Genomic DNA, 22514 nt, shown 5'->3' on the forward strand with positions numbered 1-22514 from the left:
CAAAATTCAGAAGCTACACTGTGTGTGGATTTGCTGTTCTCATTGTTCAGCGTATTTTATTCTCCTTCCTGTGGCTCATAGGCTAAATATATGAAATAGGATTATGGCCCCGAGAGCGGTAATTTGTTTCCCCCCGTAAATGTTTGTCGGAAATGGAACTTGTGTTATGTGACAAAACACTGGTTTGAATTGGCAGAGACAAGAGATTGCTGAGGCACAGAGAAATAAAAGGTGCATGGCCTGGCAGGATATCTGAGTCACTGCGCTGAAGTAGATCAACAGTCAGAGCTTGGTTTAGTCACCCTCCATATATGTCCTTCAAATTCATCCAGATGACTTCATGGGGGTGCAGAAGCAAGGTTGGGGGGTAACATGTACAGTGCCTTGCAAAAGTATTCATCCCCATTGGCGTTTTTCCTATTTTGTTGCATTACAACCTGTAATTTAAATGTATTTTTATTTAGATTTCATGTAATGTACATACACAAAATAGTCCAAATTGGTGAAGTGAAATGAAAAAAAAAAAAACTTGTCAAATAATAATATTTTTTTTAAAAATGGAAAAGCGGTGCGTGCGTATCTATTCACCCCCTTTGCTATGAAGCCCCTAAATAAGATCTGGTGCAACCAATTACCTTCAGAAGTCACATAATTAGTTAAATGAAGTCCACCTGTGTGCAATCTAAGTGTCACATGATCTCAGTATATATACACTTGTTCTGAAAGGCCCCAGAGTCTGCAACACCACTAAGCAAGGGGCACCACCAAGCAAGGGGCACCACCAAGCAAGCGGCACCATGAAGACCAAGGAGCTCTCCAAACAGGTCAAGGACAAAGTTGTGGAGACGTACAGATCAGGGTTGTGTTATAAAAAAAATCAACTTTGAACATCCCATGGAGCACCATTAAATCCATTTTTTTAAATGGAAAGAATATGGCACCACAACAAACCTGCCAAGGGAGGGCCGCCCACCAAAACTCACGGACCAGGCAAGGAGGGCATTAATTAGAGAGGCAACAAAGAGACCAAAGATAACCCTGAAGGAGCTGCAAAGCTCCACAGCGGAGATTGGAGTATCTGTCCAAAGGACCACTTTAATCTGTACACTCCACAGAGCAGGGCTTTTACGGAAGAATGGCCAGAAAAAAAGCCATTGCTTAAAGAAAAAAATAAGCAAGTATTCATCAAAAGGCATGTGGGATACTCTCCAAACATATGGAAGAAGGTACTCTAGTCAGATGAGACTAAATTGGATATTTTTGGCCATTAAGGAAAACGCTATGTCTGGCACAAACCCAACACCTCTCATCACCCCGAGAGCACCATCCCCATGCTGTGGGTATGTTTTTCATCGGCAGGGACTGGGAAACTGGTCAGAATTGAAGGAATGATGGATGGCGCTAAATACAGGGAAATTCTTGAGGGATACCTGTTTCACTCTTCCAGAGATTGGAGACTGGGACGGAGGTTCACCTTCCAGCAGGACAATGACCCTAAGCATACTGCTAAAGCAACACTTGAGTGGTTTAAGGGGAACATTTAAATGTCTTGGAATGGCCTAGTCAAAGCCCAGACCTCAATCCAATTGAGAATCTGTGGTATGACTTAAAGATTGCTGTACACCAGCAGAACCCATCCAATTTGAAGGAGCTGGAGCAGTTTTGCCTTGAAGAATGGGCAAAAGTCCCAGTGGCTAGATGTGCGAAGCTTATAGAGACATACCCCAAGAGACTTGCAGCTGTAATTGCTGCAAAAGGTGGCTCTAGAAAGTATTGACATTGGGGGGTGAATAGTTATGCACTCTCAAGTTTTCAGTTTTTTGGTCTTGTTTGTTTTACAATAAAAATATTTGCATCGTCAAAGTGGTAGGCATGTTGTGTAAATCAAATGATACAACCCCCCAAACATATATTTTAATTCCAGGTTGTAAGGCAACAATATAGGAAAAATGCCAAGGGGGGTGAATACTTTCGCTAGCCACTTTAATCGGTTACATGTAATCAGATTACAGATACTTTTTAAAAAACTAGATAATTACCTCTTGGATATTTGCAAAACAGTACATGATGACACCTTTTTGTTTTCTCCATCACATTCAAATCAGCATTGAAAAAAGGCACAAGTTTAAGTTTGTTCCATCTGAGTGAGTCTGACCACAAATCAGAGACCACTATGATGACACACCAAATACGTTTGATGGATCCTTTTTGTCTTCTTCTAATGCTTCTTAAGGGGAAAGTCATCCAAATGTAACTGAAAGTAAACCAAATACATCACTGAGTTTGGGTAATCCATAAGTTACGTTACTGATTACAATTTTGGACAGGTAACAAGTAACTGTAACAGATGACATTTAGAAAATAACCTTCCCAATGCTGTTCAAATTGGAAGTGCTTTTAGCACAATGTTAGTGTGTTAGCTGGACAGGTTTCAGGCCTGTTGAACTGTATTAACCTTTTTTTTCACAATCAGTGTTGATTTAGGTTATTTTGTTTAGGACCACAGCTTAGCCCTGAGGGAAATGGTGCTAGATGACTGTTTGTATAACTTGGTCTAATTTATATTGGCACAAGGGATATTCTAGCAATAATTACGTGTGATGTGGCAAAATGCTGTGTATTCAGTAATGGATAGATGGAGTTTGTGGTTATTGGGAAACATGAGTGTGCGTCAGTGTGCGTATGTATGTGTGCCTGTGTGTTTGCTTCCATGTTTCTCTGTGTCTGTGTGTTTGCTTCCATGTTTCTCTGTGTCTGTGTGTTTGTTTACATGTTTCTCTGTGTGTTTGTTTCTATGTATCTCTGTGTCTGTGTGTCGTGTCTCATTAGTTCTCTCTCTGACGTATCTTCCAGGTGTTCCAAAAGGAGCTGGGGAAGAGGACGGGGAGCGTTGCGGCCCTGAAGCGTTCGGCTAAGGACCTGATTGAGAGCAGCCATGAAGACTCATCTTGGGTCAAAGCTCAGATGCAGGAGCTGAGCGCTCGCTGGGAGACTGTGTGCGCCCGCTCAGTATCTAAACAGACTCGGCTGGAACAGGCATTGTGTCAGGTAGGACTATCACTATGCCAAACCTCTCTATATCACCTATTCAAATTACATTTGTGGCATTGCAGGTCATCTTTTTATTCAGTTTCACAGATGATCGGATCTAATAAAGTTTTGGGGAGTGGTGGATGGGTTAATATAACAAAAGAGATCTGTTAAACGTCTTAGGAACATCATTCATAAGATCATAGCAATCTACTGAGTAGTGCAGTGTGTCTGCTAAAAAAATAATCCTGGAATGCAACCATTCGGACCTGGCTGAGTGCTTAGAGGAATGCTTTTTGCAGACCTGTGTGTTGGTGAACCTCTCTGTCCCCTGTCCTCTGGCTGCAGGCTGAGGAGTTCCACTCTACGGTCCATATCCTGCTGGAGTGGCTGGCCGAGGCTGAGCAGAGCCTTCGTTTCCATGGCACCCTGCCCGACGACGAGGATGCCCTCAGGGCTCTTATCGAGCAGCACAAGGCAAGTGACATTTAACCTGGAACATCGTCATCCTATAGAATAACACAGTGTTTCCCTACAGATTAACTTCCAGGTGGGACACAAAGGTCCCTAAAGCAAAATCCCGCAATATCCATAATATAGAATAAAGCTTTTAGATAAAAGCTGACCAAATGTGAAATGCAATATCGGGCCATAGATTAAGAGTTTTTCTGGGCTATTAAAGCCTTGTATATGCTTTAGGGATCAGGCTTGCATGGAACTATTTTCATCCTGAGCAAAATAGTACCTAGCTCAAACATATGGCAGTTAAGGCAGCTATTTGCAGAGAATGTGGGTTTGTTTCTCCACTCGACTATCATTATTTTCTGCTGAGGTACTCTCATAATGTAGTGTCGACATTAAAAACACACTTCACTTTGACAGTCTTTACACGTCCATTGCACTTGCCAGTAAAAGTAGAAATGCCATACATGGATTTTACATGGTGGTTTGATATTCCATTCCAACTGCTTCACAATATTGACTTTTCCTCAAGCATGATCTCACTGGATCTAAAATACTTTCCCCTGACTTCACATGTCATTACTTTCTTCATCTCCACTTGACCAGGTATTGAAAGAGGAACAGAGAAACAGAGATACTGGCTGCTAGGTTTCTTTTTTATTTATATTTTGACGCAAACATTGTCGATTGCTAATGGAAGCCAACCGTTCTCTTTCAGGAGTTCATGAAGAAGCAGGAGGAGAAGGGAGTAGGCCTGAACAAAGCCACCAGTATGGGGGAGGCTATCTTGACCATCTGCCATCCAGATTCTATCACCACCATCAAACACTGGAACACCATCATTAAAGCCCGGTTCGAGGAGGTCAGTGAACACTTACATGCCTGTCTGCTGTGCGTCATACTGGAGGGTGACAGATCATACGCCTATATCATGGCAAAGCAGTCTGCCATCTCCTTAAATATCACTTGCATAACCTCAATGCTTGCCAGGATGTTTCTTCGCGTTTCTCAGTCATACCGATACAGTACTTTCTCACTTGGCTGTACCTAATCCTAGTTTAAGTGAAAAGCCATGAATGTAATTCTTGTTGTTGGGGGTTGAAATGACTCACTGGGTTGTTCCAATGTCTCAGTGGGTTTGAGCATGGTGCTACTAACACCAGAGTTGTGGGTTTGAATTCGCATGGACCACATGTTACTGAATATATATCACTTTCAATTGTGGTTTGCTTTGGATAAAAGCATCTGCTAAATTACCAGCTGCATTAAATTGATTATTCACGTTTCTCCATATTAGGTTCAGGCTTGGGCACGGCAGCACCAGCAGCGCCTGGCCATGGCCCTCAGTGATCTGCTTGCCACTCAGGAGCTGCTGGAGGGTCTGCTGGGCTGGCTGCAATGGGCTGAGGCAACACTCAATGAGAAGGACAAGGAGGTCCTGCCTCAGGAGATAGACGAGGTCAAAGCTCTTATTGCTGAACACCAGGTACAGTGTGACCAGGGGCTTGTGTTATCCTCCTTTACTATATGATGTAAAGGAAGCAAATTGTAGAAGGTGGAGTTTGGTGTATTACCTGGTGCTTGGTTGGTCAAACATTTCCCACTGCAATGCTGTTCAATGCCAGTCTGGTAGTACTAGAATTGTTATTAGAAGAGTAGCTCCCTCTTTCTAGTAACATGAGTTACTCTATGTGTACTGTGCATGCATGTACATTGCCTTTGAAGTGAATACGGTATACAGTACAAACTGAAAACATGTTGTTTTTGTGTGGCCCTGCAGACATTCATGGAGGAAATGACCAGGAAACAACCAGATGTTGACACGATCACCAAGACACACAAAAGAAAGGCTGTGGGTGGTAGCGAGCCTGCCATCCAGTCCCAAATCCCTGTCCTGGAGAAAGGAAGAGGTGGAAGTATGTACCCCTACCAGGGGCCCCCTAAACACCCTGACCTCAGCCATCTGGCCCTGCTCTGATGCACTGCCTGTACCATGACACAACATCCTCATAGCTTACCTCACTCTCTCTGTCCCCGAAATGATATCATTCCTATGTTTTTTCTGGTATAGAACAAAAGTTATACAATGGAAAAGCGGTATCACTAAACAGGAGGTTGTTTTTCACTTACAGGAAAGCGTTCTCCCACACAAGCCATGTACCCATCAGCGTCACAGCCTCCCATAGTGACCAAGAACCCCAGGGTCAACCTGTTGGTCAGCAAGTGGCAGCAGGTGTGGCTACTGGCCCTGGACAGGAGGAGGAAACTCAACGATGCTATGGACAGACTTGAGGAGGTACATCTGATCATTTAACCCTATGTTAGCTAAATGTTCATGACTTTATGTGCTTTATGGAGACATTTAGAAATGATCACTATGTGCAGTACAACGTATGTCATAGTGTACAATGTATTGTGGTTTATTTTTTTCAGCTGAAGGAATTTGCCAACTTTGACTTTGACGTGTGGCGGAAGCGCTACATGCGATGGATGAACCATAAGAAGTCACGTGTCATGGACTTCTTCAGACGCATTGACAAGGACCAGGATGGAAAGGTCACCAGACAGGAGTTCATTGAAGGCATCCTCTCCTCCAGTAAGTCTTGTGAGAGGATCCAATCTGGCTTGCAGGTGGTTTGAGTAAAAAAAATATATATCTATATCTATATATATTAAATTAGAAAATACAATTGTGAGTGGGTTGAGGGGAACGAACTTAATATACTTGAAAATTACTAAAACCAAATTGAATCTGTGTAGAAATAATAATGGACCTACATTCATATAGTTTATTGACAGTCAGGGAGCATTGAAAAACTATGGATATCGGAAAATGTTTTGCTAATTTTGACAGCGAGGAAATATAACCAATTTGGCCCCCGGGCAAAATTACATTTAGCATCTTATCCAGAGCGACTTGCAGAAGCAATTAGGTTTAAGTGCCTTGCTCAAGAGCACATCAACAGATTTTTCACCTAGTCAGCTCGGGGATTCAAACCAGTAACCTTTCAATTACTGGCCCAAAGCTCTTAAATGCTAGGCTGCCTGACACCCTGACCTGTACCCTCACACTCCTGACCTGTACCCTCACACTCCTGACCTGTACCCTCACACTCCTGACCTGTACCCTCACACTCCTGACCTGTACCCTCACACTCCTGACCTATACCCTCACACTCCTGACCTGTACCCTCACACTCCTGACCTGTACCCTCACACTCCTGACCTGTACCCTCACACTCCTGACCTGTACCCTCACACTCCTGACCTGTACCCTCACACTCCTGACCTGTACCCTCACAACCCTCACACTCCTGACCTGTACCCTCACACTCCTGACCTGTACCCTCACACTCCTGACCTGTACCCTCACACTCCTGACCTGTACCCTCACACTCCTGACCTATACCCTCACACTCCTGACCTGTACCCTCACACTCCTGACCTGTACCCTCACACTCCTGACCTGTACCCTCACACTCCTGACCTATACCCTCTTCACATTACAGAGCCAAGCCAAGCTGAGCTGCTCTGGGCTGGCCTGGTTACACATTCACCATAGATGTAACTATGCTGGAAAGAACAATGCGAAAATAAAATATCTGAGCCAGCACAGTACGATTCAGTTCAGTATGCTAGTGTGAAAATGCATTGAGCGTCTTACCCCTGTTTTTTTATTTTACATTCCAGAATTCCCTACCAGTCGGCTGGAGATGAGTGCGGTGGCAGACATATTTGACCGGGATGGTGACGGCTACATCGACTACTATGAGTTTGTGGCTGCTCTTCATCCCAACAAAGAGGCATACAAACCCCTCACAGATGCAGACAAAATTGAAGATGAGGTACTACTGTATATGTGTTGACATTTAACTCAGACCGTAAATCAGGGTTCCCCCAACTGGTGGCCTGCAGGTGGTTTTATTTGGCCCCCTAAGTTTTCTGAGCAAAAACATTGTTTCATTGTTGGACATAAAAGACTGTAAAAACACCAGTTCCAAAGTTCCCACACATAATAGAGAGACACGTGATTGTATACAAATGCAAGCATGGTTTGAAATGATTATGTTTTAATCAAATATTATAAACGAAGAAAAAAGAAACGTCCCTTTTTCAGGATCCTGTCTTTCAATGATAATTTGTAAAAATCCAAATAACTTCACAGATCTTCATTGTAAAGGGTTTAAACACTGTTTCCCATGCTTGTTCAATGAACCATAAACAATTAATGAACATGCACCTGTGGAACAGTCGTTAAGACACTAACAGCTTACAGACGGTAGGCAATTAAGGTAACAGTTATGAAAACTTAGGACACTAAAGAGGCCTTTCTACTGACTCTGAAAAACACCAAAAGTACGATGCCCAGGGTCTGAAAAATCAGCTGCTCATCTGCGTGAACGTGCCTTAGGCATGCTGCAAGGAGGCATGAGGGCTGCTGATGTGGCAAGGGCAATAAATTGCAATGTACGCGTAAGACAGCGCTACAGTGAGACAGGACGGATAGCTGATCGTCCTCGCAGTGGCAGACCACTTGTAACAACACCTGCACAGGATTGGTACATCCGAACATCAAACCTGCAGGACAGGTACAGGATGGAAACAACAACTGCCCGAGTTACACCAGGAACGCACAATCCCTCCATCAGTGCTCAGACTGTCTGCAATAGGCTGAGAGAGGCTGGACTGAGGACTTGTAGGCCTGTTGTAAAGTAGGTTCTCACCAGACATCCCAGTCAACAATGTCGCCTATGGGCATAAACCCACCATCGTTGGACCAGACAGGACTGGCAAAAGTGCTCTTCACTGACAAGTCACAGTGTTGTCTCATCAGGGGTGATGGTCGGATTTGCGCTTATCGTCGAAGGAATGACTGTTACATCGAGGCCTGTACTCTGGAGCTGGATCGATTTGGAGGTGGATGGTCCGTCATGGTCTGGGGTGGACTTAGCTTGTCATTGCAGGCAATCTCAACGCTGTGCATTACAGGGAAGACACCCTCCTCCCTCATGTGGTAGCCTTCCTCCAGACTCATCCTGACATGACACTCCAGCATGACAATGCCACCAGCCATACATCGTTCTGTGTGTGATTTCCTGCAAGACAGGAATATTAGTGTTCTGCCATGGCCAGCGAAGAGCCCGGATCTCAATCCCACAGGGACCTGTTGGATCGGAGGGTGAGGGCCAGGGCCATTTCCCCCCCAGAAATGTCCGGGAACTTGCAGATGCCTTGGTGGAAGAGTAACTTCTCATAGCAAGAACTGGCAAATCTGGTGCAGTCCATGAGGAGGAGATGCACTGCAGTACTTAATGCAGCTGGTGGCCACACCAGATACTGACTGTTACTTTTGATTTTGTTCAGGGACACATTATTCCATTTCTGTTAGTCACATGTCTGTGGAATTTGTTCAGTTTATGTCTCAGTTGTTGAATCTTGTTATGTTCATACAATTATTTACACAAGTTTTCTGAAAATGAACGCAGTTGACAGTGAGAGGACGTTTCTTTTTTTGCTGAGTTTATATTTTTGCGGTCTATTTGCAGTCTACAAATGATTTGTAATTATGTTCCGGTCTCCCGGCCATCCGCTCAAGAACAAATCAGTCCACAGCTGAATCTAGTTGATGATCCCTGCCGTAAATCAATGGAACTAATGTATTACCTTCCTGCAATATAAATGATGTCTAAATAATGTTTGTTTTTTTGTAGGTCACACGCCAAGTGGCAAAATGCAAGTGTCCTAAACGATTCCAAGTTGAGCAAATTGGTGCCAACAAATACAGGGTAAGAGGATTTTGTGAATACCCTATACGTTACCTTAAGTGTTCAGTGAAACATGTGCTTTATGAAAAACTAATTTGTAACTTTTTTTCATTGTCCCTTCCACGACCAGTTCTACCTTGGAAACCAGGTACATATGACAGGCTCAGGCCGCTCTTTGTCGTTATCTATGATGTGGTGCTGTGCCTAATCAACCCCTCCTCTCTTTTTTGTTGACCCTGTTTCTTTTCCAATTAACATTAACATTTTGCCAAGAGTCTTCCAAGACATAATCACGATGGAACTCAGAAGTAGATACACTAGACAGCAATAATTCTTTCAGACATTTCCATTCACTTGAAAAGGCTCACTTTTAATTTGTTTATGAGTCTATGATAATAATAATAGCTATGTGGGTAGTTCCACCGGCATAAGTAGTTGGGATATTGGATTGGGTCTGGCTGGCGTGGGAAAGCAGCTGGTGCCTATAACTGGTGCAGGTGGAGGACCATTGATGTAGTAGCCTGCTAGGAATGACTGTGCAATAAAATAATCCCCTTTTGGGTCATGGGCTTTCTTCAGCTCATGCCAAGAATGAAATGGCCACAGTGTCATAAAATGCATCTTTGTGTATATATAACCTTTACTGGTTGATTGTGCAGATAAAAATAGTGACAGTAATGCTCTTATTTAGATAGGAAATAACATTGAGCTTGTGATCATTTCTAAAACTACAAATCAGCATGTAAGGCAGTCAAGTGTTATAATGCTTTGAAGTCCAATGCTGATTCAATTATTCCCTCTTATTTGTAGTTGCTTTTGAGCTTCCAATAAGAAATAATAGGTTTTCCAGGTTTTTCCCCCCTCATGTGCTATAATTGGACCATTTGGGCAGTTTGGGATTTAGAATGCTTTTAATGTGTGGTTGCCTGTTGCTTCTCTTTTATTTCCTGTGATTGATTTGTCTCAGTAATGGCTGACATGACTTTGTATAACAGCTTTTTTGTTCAACAAACATTAACTGCTTTCCCTTTAAAGATGTGCGAACACCTTTCCCATTGTTAGGACATTATCTTGCTTGATTTTATTTGATTGAGTTCAAACGGGCAAAGAAATGCATGTTGCGATACAGGATACATAACTCATATAAAATGAATGGTCCATTCACTTTCTGAAACATTGATGGCTGTTTGTTGAGGAGAATGAATAGGGGTATATAGGGGAAACAAACAGTATACAGCATGTATTTGTAAGATAATGTGTGTCTTGTTCACCAGTTTGTATTCGTTTATTACTCAAAATCAACTTAAACAATTTTTTTGACAGTTTGGTCTGGTTCACTGCTTACATGATGATGAGATAATAGCAAACAGGGACAGTCAGAATGTAACCCCCCACCTACACGTTGCGGTTTTGGAAAGCTGTATTCTGGTAAATGGGCATTCTTAAGCCATTTGTTGTGACTATTTTTATTCTCCAGATCATTTTCCAAACAATTCATCACTTTTACTGTACTTGATCACAAAATTCACCAGTGTCATTCAATCATTATGGGAATCACATGAATTTAAATGAGATTGTTACAATAGGCACCTAACTGGAGGCTCATCAATGTGTGGTCATGTTTGATTGTTTACACCGTGGTTGACTAGAGAGATGATAAGATGCCATCCCCCATGTTGTTCCTCATTGGAGCTCAGCTGCATTGGTTCCTCCATCAATGTCAATGCATCTATGAATATGGTGGTTTGTTCTGTAGTGATAGAAAGTGCAACTGTTCACGTTGTTGGTTTGCAGGAGATTTTGTCCGTTTTGTCTGTTTGTGCTATTGATTGTGCTATGATGTGACAATGTTTGATGGAAAGCATGAGGCCATGGTTGTTGTGTTGTCAAATCTGCTAACACCTTGGCCATATCCAACTGGCTGGCTTCTCCTGCAAATACTCTTCTTATGACGCTTGGCTGTTTGTTCACCCTCCATATCAGGCTTGTTTGAAAGCTTTGCAAGATACATGCAAACAGCCCATAGTAAAGTCGAAAATAACAAACATGTCCCAAAAGAAGGTAAGGATAGACTGCAACACTATAGTGCCCCCTAGTGGTTGAGTATCATCTCTTCAGTCTAATGCTCTTTATATTATACAGCCTGTAATAGGAGTTTCCAGTTGAAAATGTGAAAAAATGAGTAAACATTCCTAAATTATAATATTGATAAATGACAATATTGATTAATGACAAATTATTAACTTACTAATTATTACATTTACTTGCAACCTTAATCATAAGGGATATATAACATTGTCATAACAATGATATTGACCTCAGATGCCCTAACCAGTCAAAATACTAGTTGTTATATCATGATTATGACAGATGTATGTAGGCTACGATAAGCCTGTTGACAGGGGGTATCAAGTAAAGTGTTACCCATTTCACCTCAATTACAAATCAATGTATCCCAATTTCACAAGTCACACACCAATCCCACATGGTTGACAATGATGAATGCACTAATACATTCTGGGAAGGCAAAACCAGTTGGATTGACCCTCCATTTGTGTCTATGAGAATGAAACCTTGATGTTGTTGCTTTGTGTCTCAATCAATGGGCTTAGCTGAGCAACACAAGAAAGAAACCAGACAGCAAAACCATCCTCTCTCATCTAGTGATGAAGTGAAATCCATTTTAGTTAAGTCATATTTCATATGTATAACTAGTTGTTGTAATCCACAAGTCAGAAGACACAATGTAATCAGGCACCAACTCATAGACGGATAAACTTCCTCCTAACAATCTCCAAATTGTAGCATCTGCTGGTTTCTGGTGTTGCACAGCTTCAAGTCTTGTCCAGTGTTGTTGATGCAGAGTAGTGCTCAGTGACTCCCGGCCTCACCTTCCTCTCTGTCCTCCCTCTGCAGTTCGGAGACTCCCAGCAGCTGCGTCTGGTGCGGATCCTGCGGAGCACTGTGATGGTGCGCGTTGGTGGAGGCTGGATGGCTCTGGATGAGTTCCTTGTAAAGAACGACCCGTGTCGAGGTAAGGCACCAGACAGGACAGGGTAAACTTTAGAAAATGTCATTCATTTTAAGAAAGGGAAATCTCTGGATTCGGTTTCACTCGTGTGTCACTTATGTTTTAATTGTCTATTTTTAGATAGCGGTGCTCCAGCTGATTCAGTATTTATTACCATATGATTTGATGTTGTGTAATGGGTTTCACTCTGATTAAATGATATGGCTGGATAAGGCTGAATGTGGCATGTAGAATCTGAGTGTGTGTCTGAGTGTATGTTGCTACTCTACTGCTTACAGTATCAGATCCTACTGCCATGCAGAAGTTCCTCTATTTATGTGTTTAAATTTTCCTGCTAAATGCCTTCCTACTGCTTCCTACTGCTGCCTACTGCTTCCTACGCCTTCCTCTCCAGTTCATCACCACGGGAGTAAAATGTTGCGCTCGGAATCAAACTCTTCAATTACTCAGTCTCCTATAGGTTGGCAACAAATCTCACACTTTCTCACCTTGCTCCATGAACCCCCCAGTGGTATGTGTGTCTGCATCACCGTATGTGTAAGGGGGTTAATGTGTGGGTGTGTGTACAAAATGGGTGTGTTGGAGTGCTCATTGTGAATGGCGTTCCCATAAAGCGACTCCACTCACACTCTCCTGTTATCCAGTGGTCTGTGGGTCTTCATGCATGCCGTCATTTTCTCTGAGTCACATCACCTGCTTCTGAATCTCTCTTTACTTACTGACCTCCAGGCTAACACCAGTTCTCTCTCTCTCTATCGCTCTCTCTCTCTATCGCTCTCTCTCTGTCTCTCTCTCTTGCTCTGTCTCTCTATATCGCTCCCTATCGCTCTCTCTATCGCTCTATCTCTCTCTCTATCTATGTCTATCGCTCTCTATCGCTATCACTCTCTATCGCTGTCTCTCTGTTGCTCTCTCTGTTGCTCTCTCTCGCTCTCTCTCGCTCTCTCTCGCTCTCTCTCTCTCTCACTCTCTCTCTCATCGTGCTCTCTCTCTCTATCGCTGTCTCTCTATCGCTGTCTCTCTCTTTCTCATCGCGCTCTCTCATCGCGCTCTCTTTATAGCTCCCTCTCTCTCTATCGCTCTCTCGATCGCTGTCTCTCTCTCTATAGCTCTCTCTCTCTATCGCTCTCTTGCGCTGTCTATTGCGCTCTCTTTATCGCTCTCTCTCTCTATCGCCTGCTCTCTCTATCGATCTCTCTCTATCGATCTCTCTATATCGCTCTCTCTCTCTCTCTCTCTCTCTCTATTGTTCTCTCTATCGCTCTCTCTCTCTATCGCTCTCTCTCTATATCTCTATCTCTCTCTATCGCTCTCTCTCGCTGTCTATCGCTGTCACTCTCTATCGCTGTCTCTCTCTATCGCTCTCTCTCTCTCTATCGATCTCTTTATCTCTATCTCTCTCTATCGCTCTCTCTTGCTGTCTATCGCTGTCACTCTCTATCGCTCTCTCTCTCTCTATCGCTGTCTCTCTGTCATCGTGCTCTTTCTCTCTATCGCACTCTCTCTCTACCGCTCTCTCTCTCTATCGCTCTCTCTCTCTATCGATCTCTCTCTATCGATCTCTCTCTATCGATCTCTCTCTCTCTCTCTATTGCTCTCTCTATCGCACTCTCTCTCTATCGCTCTCTCTCTCTATCGCTCTCTCTCTCTATCGATCTCTCTCTATCGATCTCTCTCTATCGATCTCTCTCTCTCTCTCTATTGCTCTCTCTATCGCACTCTCTCTCTATCACTCTCTCTCTCTATCGCTCTCTCTCGCTATCGATCTCTATATCTCTATCTCTCTCTATCGCTCTCTCTCGCTGTCTATCGCTGTCACTCTCTCGCTGTCTCTCTCTATCGCTGTCTCTCTCTATCGCTGTCTCTCTCTATCGCTGTCTCTCTCTCTATTGCTGTCTCTCTCTCTCGCTATTGCTGTCTCGCTGTCTCTCTCTCTCTCTCTTTACCCTGCTGTCTCTCTCTATCTATTGTCTATCTATTGTTAACTGTCTCTCTCTATTGTTGTCTCTATCTATCGCTGTCTCTCTCTCTCTCTCTATCTATAGTCTATCTATTGTTAACTGTCTCTCTCTCTATTGTTGTCTCTCTCTCTCTATTGTTGTCTCTCTCTCTATATCGCTGTCTCTCTCTCTATCCCTCTCTCTCGCTCTCTATCTCTCTCTCTATCGCTCTCTCTCTGTCATCGCGCTCTTTCTCTCTATCGCACTCTCTCTCTACCGCTCTCTCGCTCTCTATCGCTCTCTCTCTCTCTCTATCGCTCTTTCTCTCTCTATCGCTCTCTCTCTCTCTATCGCTCTCTCTCTCTATCTCTCTCTCTCTATCGCTCTCTCTCTATCTCTCTCTATCGCTCTCTCTCTATCTCTCTCTATCACTATCACTCTCTATCGCTGTCTCTCTGTTGCTCTCTCTGTTGCTCTCTCTCTCTCACTCTCTCTCGCTCGCTCTCTCTATCACTCTCTCTCTCATCATGCTCTCTCTCTCTATCGCTGTCTCTCTCTATCGCTGTCTCTCTCTTTCTCATCGTGCTCTCTCATCGCGCTCTCTCTATAGCTCCCTCTCTCTCTATCGCTCTATCGATCGCTGTCTCTCTCTCTCTCTATAGCTCTCTCTCTCTCTATCGCTCTCTCTCTCTCCATCGCTCTCTCGCGCTGTCTATTGTGCTCTCTCTCTCTATCGCTCTCTCTCTCTATCGCCTGCTCTCTCTATCGATCTCTCTCTCTATCGATCTCTCTCTCTCTATTGCTCTCTCTATCGCTCTCTCTCTATCGATCTCTATCGCTCTCTCTCGCTGTCTATCGCTGTCACTCTATCGCTCTCTCTCTATCGATCTCTATCGCTCTCTCTCGCTGTCTATCGCTCTCTCTCTATCGATCTCTATCGCTCTCTCTCGCTGTCTATCGCTGTCACTCTATCGATCTCTATATCTCTATCTCTCTCTATCGATCTGTCTCTCTCTCTCTATAGCTCTCTCTCTCTCCATCGCTCTCTCGTCTATTGTGCTCTCTCTCTCTATCGCTCTCTCTCTCTATCGCCTCTCTCTCTATCGATCTCTCTCTATCGATCTCTCTATCTCTCTCTATCGCTCTCTCTCTATCGATCTCTATCGCTCTCTCTCGCTGTCTATCGCTCTCTCTCTATCGATCTCTATCGCTCTCTCTCGCTGTCTATCGCTGTCACTCTATCGATCTCTATATCTCTATCTCTCTCTATCGCTCTCTCTGTCTATCGCTGTCACTCTCTATCGCTGTCTCTCTCTATCGCTGTCTCCCTCTCTATTGCTGTCTCTCTCTCTCTCTCTCGCTATTGCTGCCTCTCTCTCTCTCTATTGCTGTCTCTCTCTCTATTGCTGTCTCTCTCTCTTTACCCTGCTGTCTCTCTCTATCTATTGTCTATCTATTGTTAACTGTCTCTCTCTATTGTTGTCTCTCTATCTATCGCTGTCTCTCTCTCTCTCTCTATCTATAGTCTATCTATTGTTAACTGTCTCTCTCTCTATTGTTGTCTCTCTCTCTCTATCGCTGTCTCTCGCTCTCTATCACTCTCTCTCTCTCTATCGCTCTCTCTCTGTCATCGCGTTCTTTCTCTCTATCGCACTCTCTCTCTATCGCTCTCTCTCTATCGCTCTCTCTCTCTCTCTATATCGCTCTCTATCGCTCTCTCTCTATCTCTCTCTCGCTGTCTATCGCTGTCTCTCTCTATCGCTGTCTCTCTCTATGGCTGTCTCTCTCTATGGCTGTCTCTCTCTATTGCTGTCTCTCTCTCTATCGCTGTCTGTCTCTCTCTCTCATCGTGCTCTCTCTCTCTATCGCTCTCTCTCATCGCTCTCTCTCTCTATCGCTCTCTTTCTCTCTATTGCTGTCTCTATCTATCTATCTATCTCTCTATCTGCTGTCTATCTATCTATCTATCTATCTATCTATCTATCTATCTATCTATCTATCTATCTATCTATCTATCTATCTATCTATCTATCTATCTATCTATCTATCTATCTATCTATCTATCTATCTATCTATCTATCTATCTATCTATCTACCTATCTATCTATCTACCTATCTATCTATCTAAAAAGCAGCCAGTGGCTTTGTGCACCTTTTCTTTTTGCAGTGCCGCTGACAATCACTGGGTTTCCCAGCAATTGACTATTTCCGCCTAAAGGCTATGCGGGGGGGAAATAGTTACTTATAGTTAAATGGCTGATGTTCTAAGCCACTGGAATTCATCATCATTTTTCTGGGGTGACCATAGATTCTTCTATGTATCTTTATTTTGTTTTGTTTTGCGAGGTTGGGGTGTTGGAGGCGTTTATTGATTTGTATGTGCAGAGTGAGTCTGTTGTACTGTACATTAAGCACTCTGTCCATATGAATCTCTATCGGTTAAGAATGTCCTTTTCACAGCACTTCCTATTGGGACTGTTTGTTTTCAGTGAGTTTGCCAGTGTGGCTAAGTGATGTGAAACTGCATGTCCTTCATTCACACGTGTTTATTTGCACAATAGTCCAATCACAGATAGTATAAACAACAACCTGTATTCATTTCAAATGGTCTGCTGTTTCTAAAAGCAGGCACTCATCATACATTTACTCACTCCACTGAAATGAATTAGGTTCACCTTACTTATAATCAATCATACATCAACCATGCATATGTCTTACTGTATGTTGTCATATTTTACCCCCCAGCCAAAGGCAGGACAAACATGGAGCTGCGAGAAAAGTTCATTCTCCCAGAGGGCACCACTCAGGTGATGGCAAGCTTCCGGTATAGAGGTCGTAGGTCGCGGCCGTCGTCACGAGCTGCCTCTCCCAACAGGTCAAACTCTAGCCATAGCTGTCCGGCCCAGCATAATAACCCAGCCTTGCCCAGCACACCCAAGGTAAGAGACGCCCACAATCTGGGTAGGAACTTTTGACTACATACTCCTTCTTCCACAGCAAATACATTTATTAACTTCACTGACAACAGAGCAAAATTGGCTAATGACTTGTATTTAATGACCATAGGAAGCTAGATGTATTTGAACAATTTCTACAGAAACGGTGTGTGTTGGTTTGTCTGCCATTCCCCACATGCTCCCAACCATATCTATTGCTTTTCATTTGTCTATTTTATCATTTGTTTATATACGTTGTGTTTGGTTGTCTGATATATTTTGATCATTCCTTTCTTTTGTCATATATCATAGCTCTTCATTTAGTCTACCTGTACTCCTTTTAGTTATTGATTTCTCCATCTGAATCCCTGTGTTTGTGTGTTTGACTTGCCATTATTCCCCCAGACTCCCCAACACATAACTCGCAATTATGATAAACCCTGGCTGACAAACAGCAAACCCTCCACTCCTCTTAAATCATCAGACTCCTTTGAGAGCCAAGGTTCATCCTCTGAGGTATAGTGAATCAACAGGGTCTGGAACGCTCCAGAGCTCTGAACCTAACAACTGCTGCCTCCTACAATACCATCTAACTGAATTGTATAGTGTCTGAGTAAAAGGAAAAAGGAAATAAAGTAGCTTTTTACACTAATAACTACTTAGATAGCCCTACCCCTTCCCCTTGGCCCTAACTTCACAATAATTGAATATCTAAAGCATGGCCAACTAAATATTGGTAACGGCAGATAAAGAAGACATTTTCTAAAGATCAACATCATTTTCATCCGTTCGACAGGAGTGGATTTTTTTCTTCTTTATCTTTCTTTATTGCTAAAAAATGATGATGGGAACTGTGTTTTTAGAATAAATTATGATTGCCGAATCATTTTTAAGGTATGTGGGGCACGTGCTGTCATCACATAGCCATAAGTTCCACTCCACATTTAAAGATGCACTATGAAGAAATCGCACTACCATTTCCTGGTGGCTAAAATTCTAATAGTTCGCCTAATTTCAGTTTATGTCACAAAACAAGCAAGTATAGTGTAGAGTCATTTTACCATCTAAACTGCTGTGAAATATATTTCCCATAACTAAAAATACTGTATTTTCAGTTGTTTGAAGCTGGTGAACAAAACCGAAAGTAAAAGACACAAAAACTAAACTTAAGATTGGGAAGCATAGAAATAGCGCACACAGAACAGATCTTGCAAGACATTCTTTCAATGATAGTGACAGCTCTATAAAAAACATGTCACATTGCAGCTTTAATTCTAAATGCCTAGCCTACTGCTTGCAAAATAAAAATAATTTAACTATAAAAAATCATGTTTTTCCTGAGTTTCAAGAATAACTGAATTGCTTCACTTTGCTTTTCTGATTGGCTGACAAGTTTTACCATTCAATTATCTCAGATCTACAGGAGTGCAAGTTTCACCATGGCCCGGATTAGCCTAGGCAGCCGTTAGGCACATGAGAATCATTAGAATGTGGCAAATATAACTCATTTCTTGCATTCTATCAGGAAACAGATAGGTTGAAAGGCATACAGTTGTCGCCAATTTATTAATGCACAATTTGCCTAAATGGGTAATGGAAACACTTCAACCACTACATTTTTATTTGACACTGTAGGTTCTTGCGATTTAAATGTTTTTTTTTAGGTGTGACGCCATTACAGTCAGTAGTTCTTATCGACACAAGATAGTTCAATGGAAATGCACCCTCGCAGGCAATTGTTGCATCTATTTTCTATGCAAACTTTCTAATGTCGAAAAAAAATCGCTGGACAAGTTAATGGAAACATAGCTATTGACGGTCAATCAATTATCCCATGTCAGCTAACATTTTATAGTTTGCTAGGTAAGTTAGTCTAGTCAGCTATCTTAACCTTGTAGTAATCATGGTCAAATTACTGACAAGGCAGGGGGCCCTCATTGATTTTGTTAGTCAATCTCACTCAGATATCATATCAACATGAGATAAGTACTTTAAACCACTAGCCATGACTTATGTAAAAATACTTTAAATTACTACTTAAGTCGTTTTTGTGTGTATCTGTACTTACTATTGATATTTTGGACAACTTTTAATTTTACTTCACTACATTCCTAAACAAAATAATGTACTTTCTACTCCATATGTTATTCCTGACACACAACAGTATTCATTACATTTTGAATGCTTAGCAGGACAGGAAAATGGTCCAATTCATGCACTTATCAAGAGAACATGCCTGGTCATCCCTACTGCCTCTGATCTGGCAGACTCACTAAACACAAATGCTTCATTTGTAAATGGAGTGTGCCTCTGGCTATTCATTAATAAATAAAAAACAAGAAAATTGTGCCATCTGGTTTGCTTAATATAAGCAATTTGAAATGATTATACTTTTACTTTTGATACTTAAGTATATTTAAAACCAAATACTTTTGCTCAAGTAGTATTTTACTGGGTGACTTTTACTTGAGTCATTTTCTATTAAGGTATTTTTTACTTTTACTCAAGTATGACAATTGGGTACTTTTTCCACCACTCATGGCAAAATGTGTAGAACTGCAGGACACAGGCATTAAAACGGCAAAATGTTCTCTCTGCCCCATGGCAAAATGTTCTCTCTGCCCCATGGCAAAATGTTCTCTCTGCCCCATGGCAAAATGTTCTCTCTGCCCCATGGCAAAATGTTCTCTCTGCCCCATGGCAAAATGTTCTCTCTGCCCCATGGCAAAATGTTCTCTCTGCCCCATGGCAAAATGTTCTCTCTGCCCCATGGCAAAATGAGTAGAATAGCAAGGAATTAGTTTCAAGACTGCTACATTTTCCCGCTGCCCCTTAGAAAAATGTGTAGAATTGCAGAAAATGTGCTTTAAAACTGCAACATTTTCCCAAAACGTTATTAGCCTGATGAACATAGAAACTAAGTTGCAGTTTCTATGCTACAATGGTGAAATGTTTTATACATCTTTAATAATGGTAATCAGAATGTGTTGTTATATGGCTGCGATCTGATTGTTTGAATTGTAATTTTATGATTACTTTCAAAAAAGCTTTTGTTTCAAGACCCTAAAAAGATATTGTTTACATGTTTACATTTCTAAATAATTAACCAAGCCCAGAAGTTTGACCACCCCTGATCTAAAGAGTCTGGATAGCTTCCGCCACTACACAATCCCCCAGAATGAAGAAGGCAGATCTGCTAGTATCAAAGTGTTAAGGCCAAAGGGGAGGTGTAGGGAGAAAATTGTGATTGAAGGGAGTACATAAGATGTATATTTGTTGTCTTTTAGAGGCCCGATTTCAGTTTTTATTTTTTATTTAATGCTTTAAAGTACTAACTGGTGATCGTTGTGGAACATTCTCTCTGTTGTCAAATACCTTCTCTAACTAACTCAAACTAAGAACTGACCCGCTGTTCTGTGTTGCATGTTGAACTGTTTATCTGTTAATCCACTGTACAAGTTTAAGTTGTTCCTGAAATACCATACAGTACATCAACTTTTCATTCAACACAATAACCCCTTACATTGGATGTCCGTGGGGTTTGATCAGATTTCATCGGAATGCCACATTGCATAACATGCTAATTAGAGAAGAATTACCAGTGTTCGAAGAGTCGATGTACTAGACTAGAGAATCGTCTTCTTCTGTGATTTACCATTGTGTACCTAGATATGTTTTTGTAAACATAGAGAAAAATGCTAACAAATGCTCTGTCTTTTGCAGAGCACTCCGATACAGGGAAGTAAACTGCGGCTCCCTGGATACTTGTCAGGAAAAGGTTTCCAGTCGGGAGAAGAGCAGGGAACCCTGATCAATGCTGCTGTGATGAAAGCACGGGGACAGGCGATAGGGTTTGGTGAGTAGAGCCTCCTTTTGAAAAGCAGCTAAAGGGCTCTGCTGTTCGGGTCTGCTATTAAAGTTACCAGTCGCTGTAACCAGACAATAACCATACCGGAATCTTTTGTCCCCCCAGAATCGAGAAGGTCCGGCAGCCGACCTGGAAGTAAAGCAGGCAGCCGAGGGAGCAGCCGGAGGGGAAGTGATGCTTCAGACTTCGACATTTCGGATATCGCATCGGTGTGCTCCGACACATCGGAGACGGTGGGTGACACCAGTCGGGCTACACCCCGCTCGTCATCACGTCAACACGGAGGCAAGCCCTCCAGAATCCCGACTCCTCAAAGAAGGTCGACTCCCAGCAAACTGGCCCAGACCTCCAAGAGATAGTCAGGGGCCTTGAGACAACCACGTTGGCCCAAAGTGACAAGAGAGACTGGCGTATGTGTTGATTATTTAAAGTCTTGTGAAGATGTAAAATATTCTGTTGAATAGAAAAATTGTTTATTATTAAGTGAGAATGGAATGCCAATGGCCTTGTGTTTGTCTTAATGTATTTAATTTTTTGTGAATAATGTCAAATTATTCGGACTATTTTATTTTATTGACGCTAAACCTGAAGAGTTTAAAGAAACTGAAAAAAAAAAAACACGGAGAAGACCACACTGTATGCTCAACTAACAATTCTGTACACTAATGAATGGCAGCACACAGCATTGTGCTCGTGAGAGGGTTACTGAATGTTCTGTATGCTGACATGCGTGTGACAGACCCTGTGGGATGCCTCAATTATCTATTATCTATTTAAAGTGCTATGATGTGCTGCCAAAATGCATTTAAAGGGCAATACAATATACATGTAGCCTACCACATAGTAAACACTGCAAATAATGATGTTCTGACTGAGATGACTGTTGAAGGCAAGTTCACGCAGAAATCCCTCAATATCCAGGCTTTAAAGTACTCCACCTTACCTTCGGTAGTACTGTTTTGTTTGGTCAACTTACAGTGATGTGTGCCATTTTACCTTGGACATTGGCCTCCCCGGACCCTGAGTAGACATTCTTTAGTGCATTTGTCAGTGTATGGTTCATTTTGCTAGAGTGGAAAGGATCGCTGTTAACGTTTTGTAATAAATCTGCTAGCAGAAAGCTACCATGGGACACTGACCTGGGGCACATACTTGTCTGTTTTTTTACATGATGTTATACATTATTGTTACAGAATAATGTATCATTTCTGTAGATTGACCCAATAGGATGCAGCGGAGAGACAACAGGAGACAAAAGAAATCTAGCATCATATAGAAATGGGAAGTATTTCATAAAGTCTCGTGATGACTCGTGGTGTTATTATATAATGTACAGGGAAAGGCAAAGGGGGATATCTAGTCAATTGTACAACTGAATGCATTCAACTGAAATGTGTCTTCTGCATTTAACCCACTCGAGATCTTTGAATAGGACAACTGTAGTTGAGCAGGTGATAGTTTCACCCCAGGAAATGTGGAAAC

At 42.3% G+C, this 22514-nt stretch overlaps 1 protein-coding gene across 1 annotated transcript in view; it reads left to right on the top strand.

Annotated features, from left to right (window-relative positions):
• The window catches only part of LOC112256808 (dystonin-like), a 186542-nt gene extending 164372 nt beyond the window's left edge, over nucleotides 1-22170 (top strand). The window contains exons 89-103 of the mRNA XM_042328349.1: nucleotides 2854-3048; nucleotides 3379-3507; nucleotides 4211-4354; nucleotides 4790-4978; nucleotides 5273-5408; nucleotides 5625-5788; nucleotides 5926-6088; nucleotides 7183-7337; nucleotides 9204-9278; nucleotides 9388-9405; nucleotides 12174-12291; nucleotides 16974-17167; nucleotides 17570-17680; nucleotides 20888-21020; nucleotides 21138-22170. Of these exons, the coding sequence (XP_042184283.1) occupies nucleotides 2854-3048; nucleotides 3379-3507; nucleotides 4211-4354; nucleotides 4790-4978; nucleotides 5273-5408; nucleotides 5625-5788; nucleotides 5926-6088; nucleotides 7183-7337; nucleotides 9204-9278; nucleotides 9388-9405; nucleotides 12174-12291; nucleotides 16974-17167; nucleotides 17570-17680; nucleotides 20888-21020; nucleotides 21138-21391 (2178 nt within the window). The 3' untranslated portion in view covers nucleotides 21392-22170. The remainder of the gene's footprint in view (nucleotides 1-2853; nucleotides 3049-3378; nucleotides 3508-4210; nucleotides 4355-4789; nucleotides 4979-5272; nucleotides 5409-5624; nucleotides 5789-5925; nucleotides 6089-7182; nucleotides 7338-9203; nucleotides 9279-9387; nucleotides 9406-12173; nucleotides 12292-16973; nucleotides 17168-17569; nucleotides 17681-20887; nucleotides 21021-21137) is intronic.
• The last annotated feature ends 344 nt before the right edge of the window (nucleotides 22171-22514 follow it).

Source organism: Oncorhynchus tshawytscha, linkage group LG01 (assembly GCF_018296145.1).
Source record: "Oncorhynchus tshawytscha isolate Ot180627B linkage group LG01, Otsh_v2.0, whole genome shotgun sequence".
Taxonomy (NCBI): Eukaryota; Metazoa; Chordata; class Actinopteri; order Salmoniformes; family Salmonidae; genus Oncorhynchus; species Oncorhynchus tshawytscha.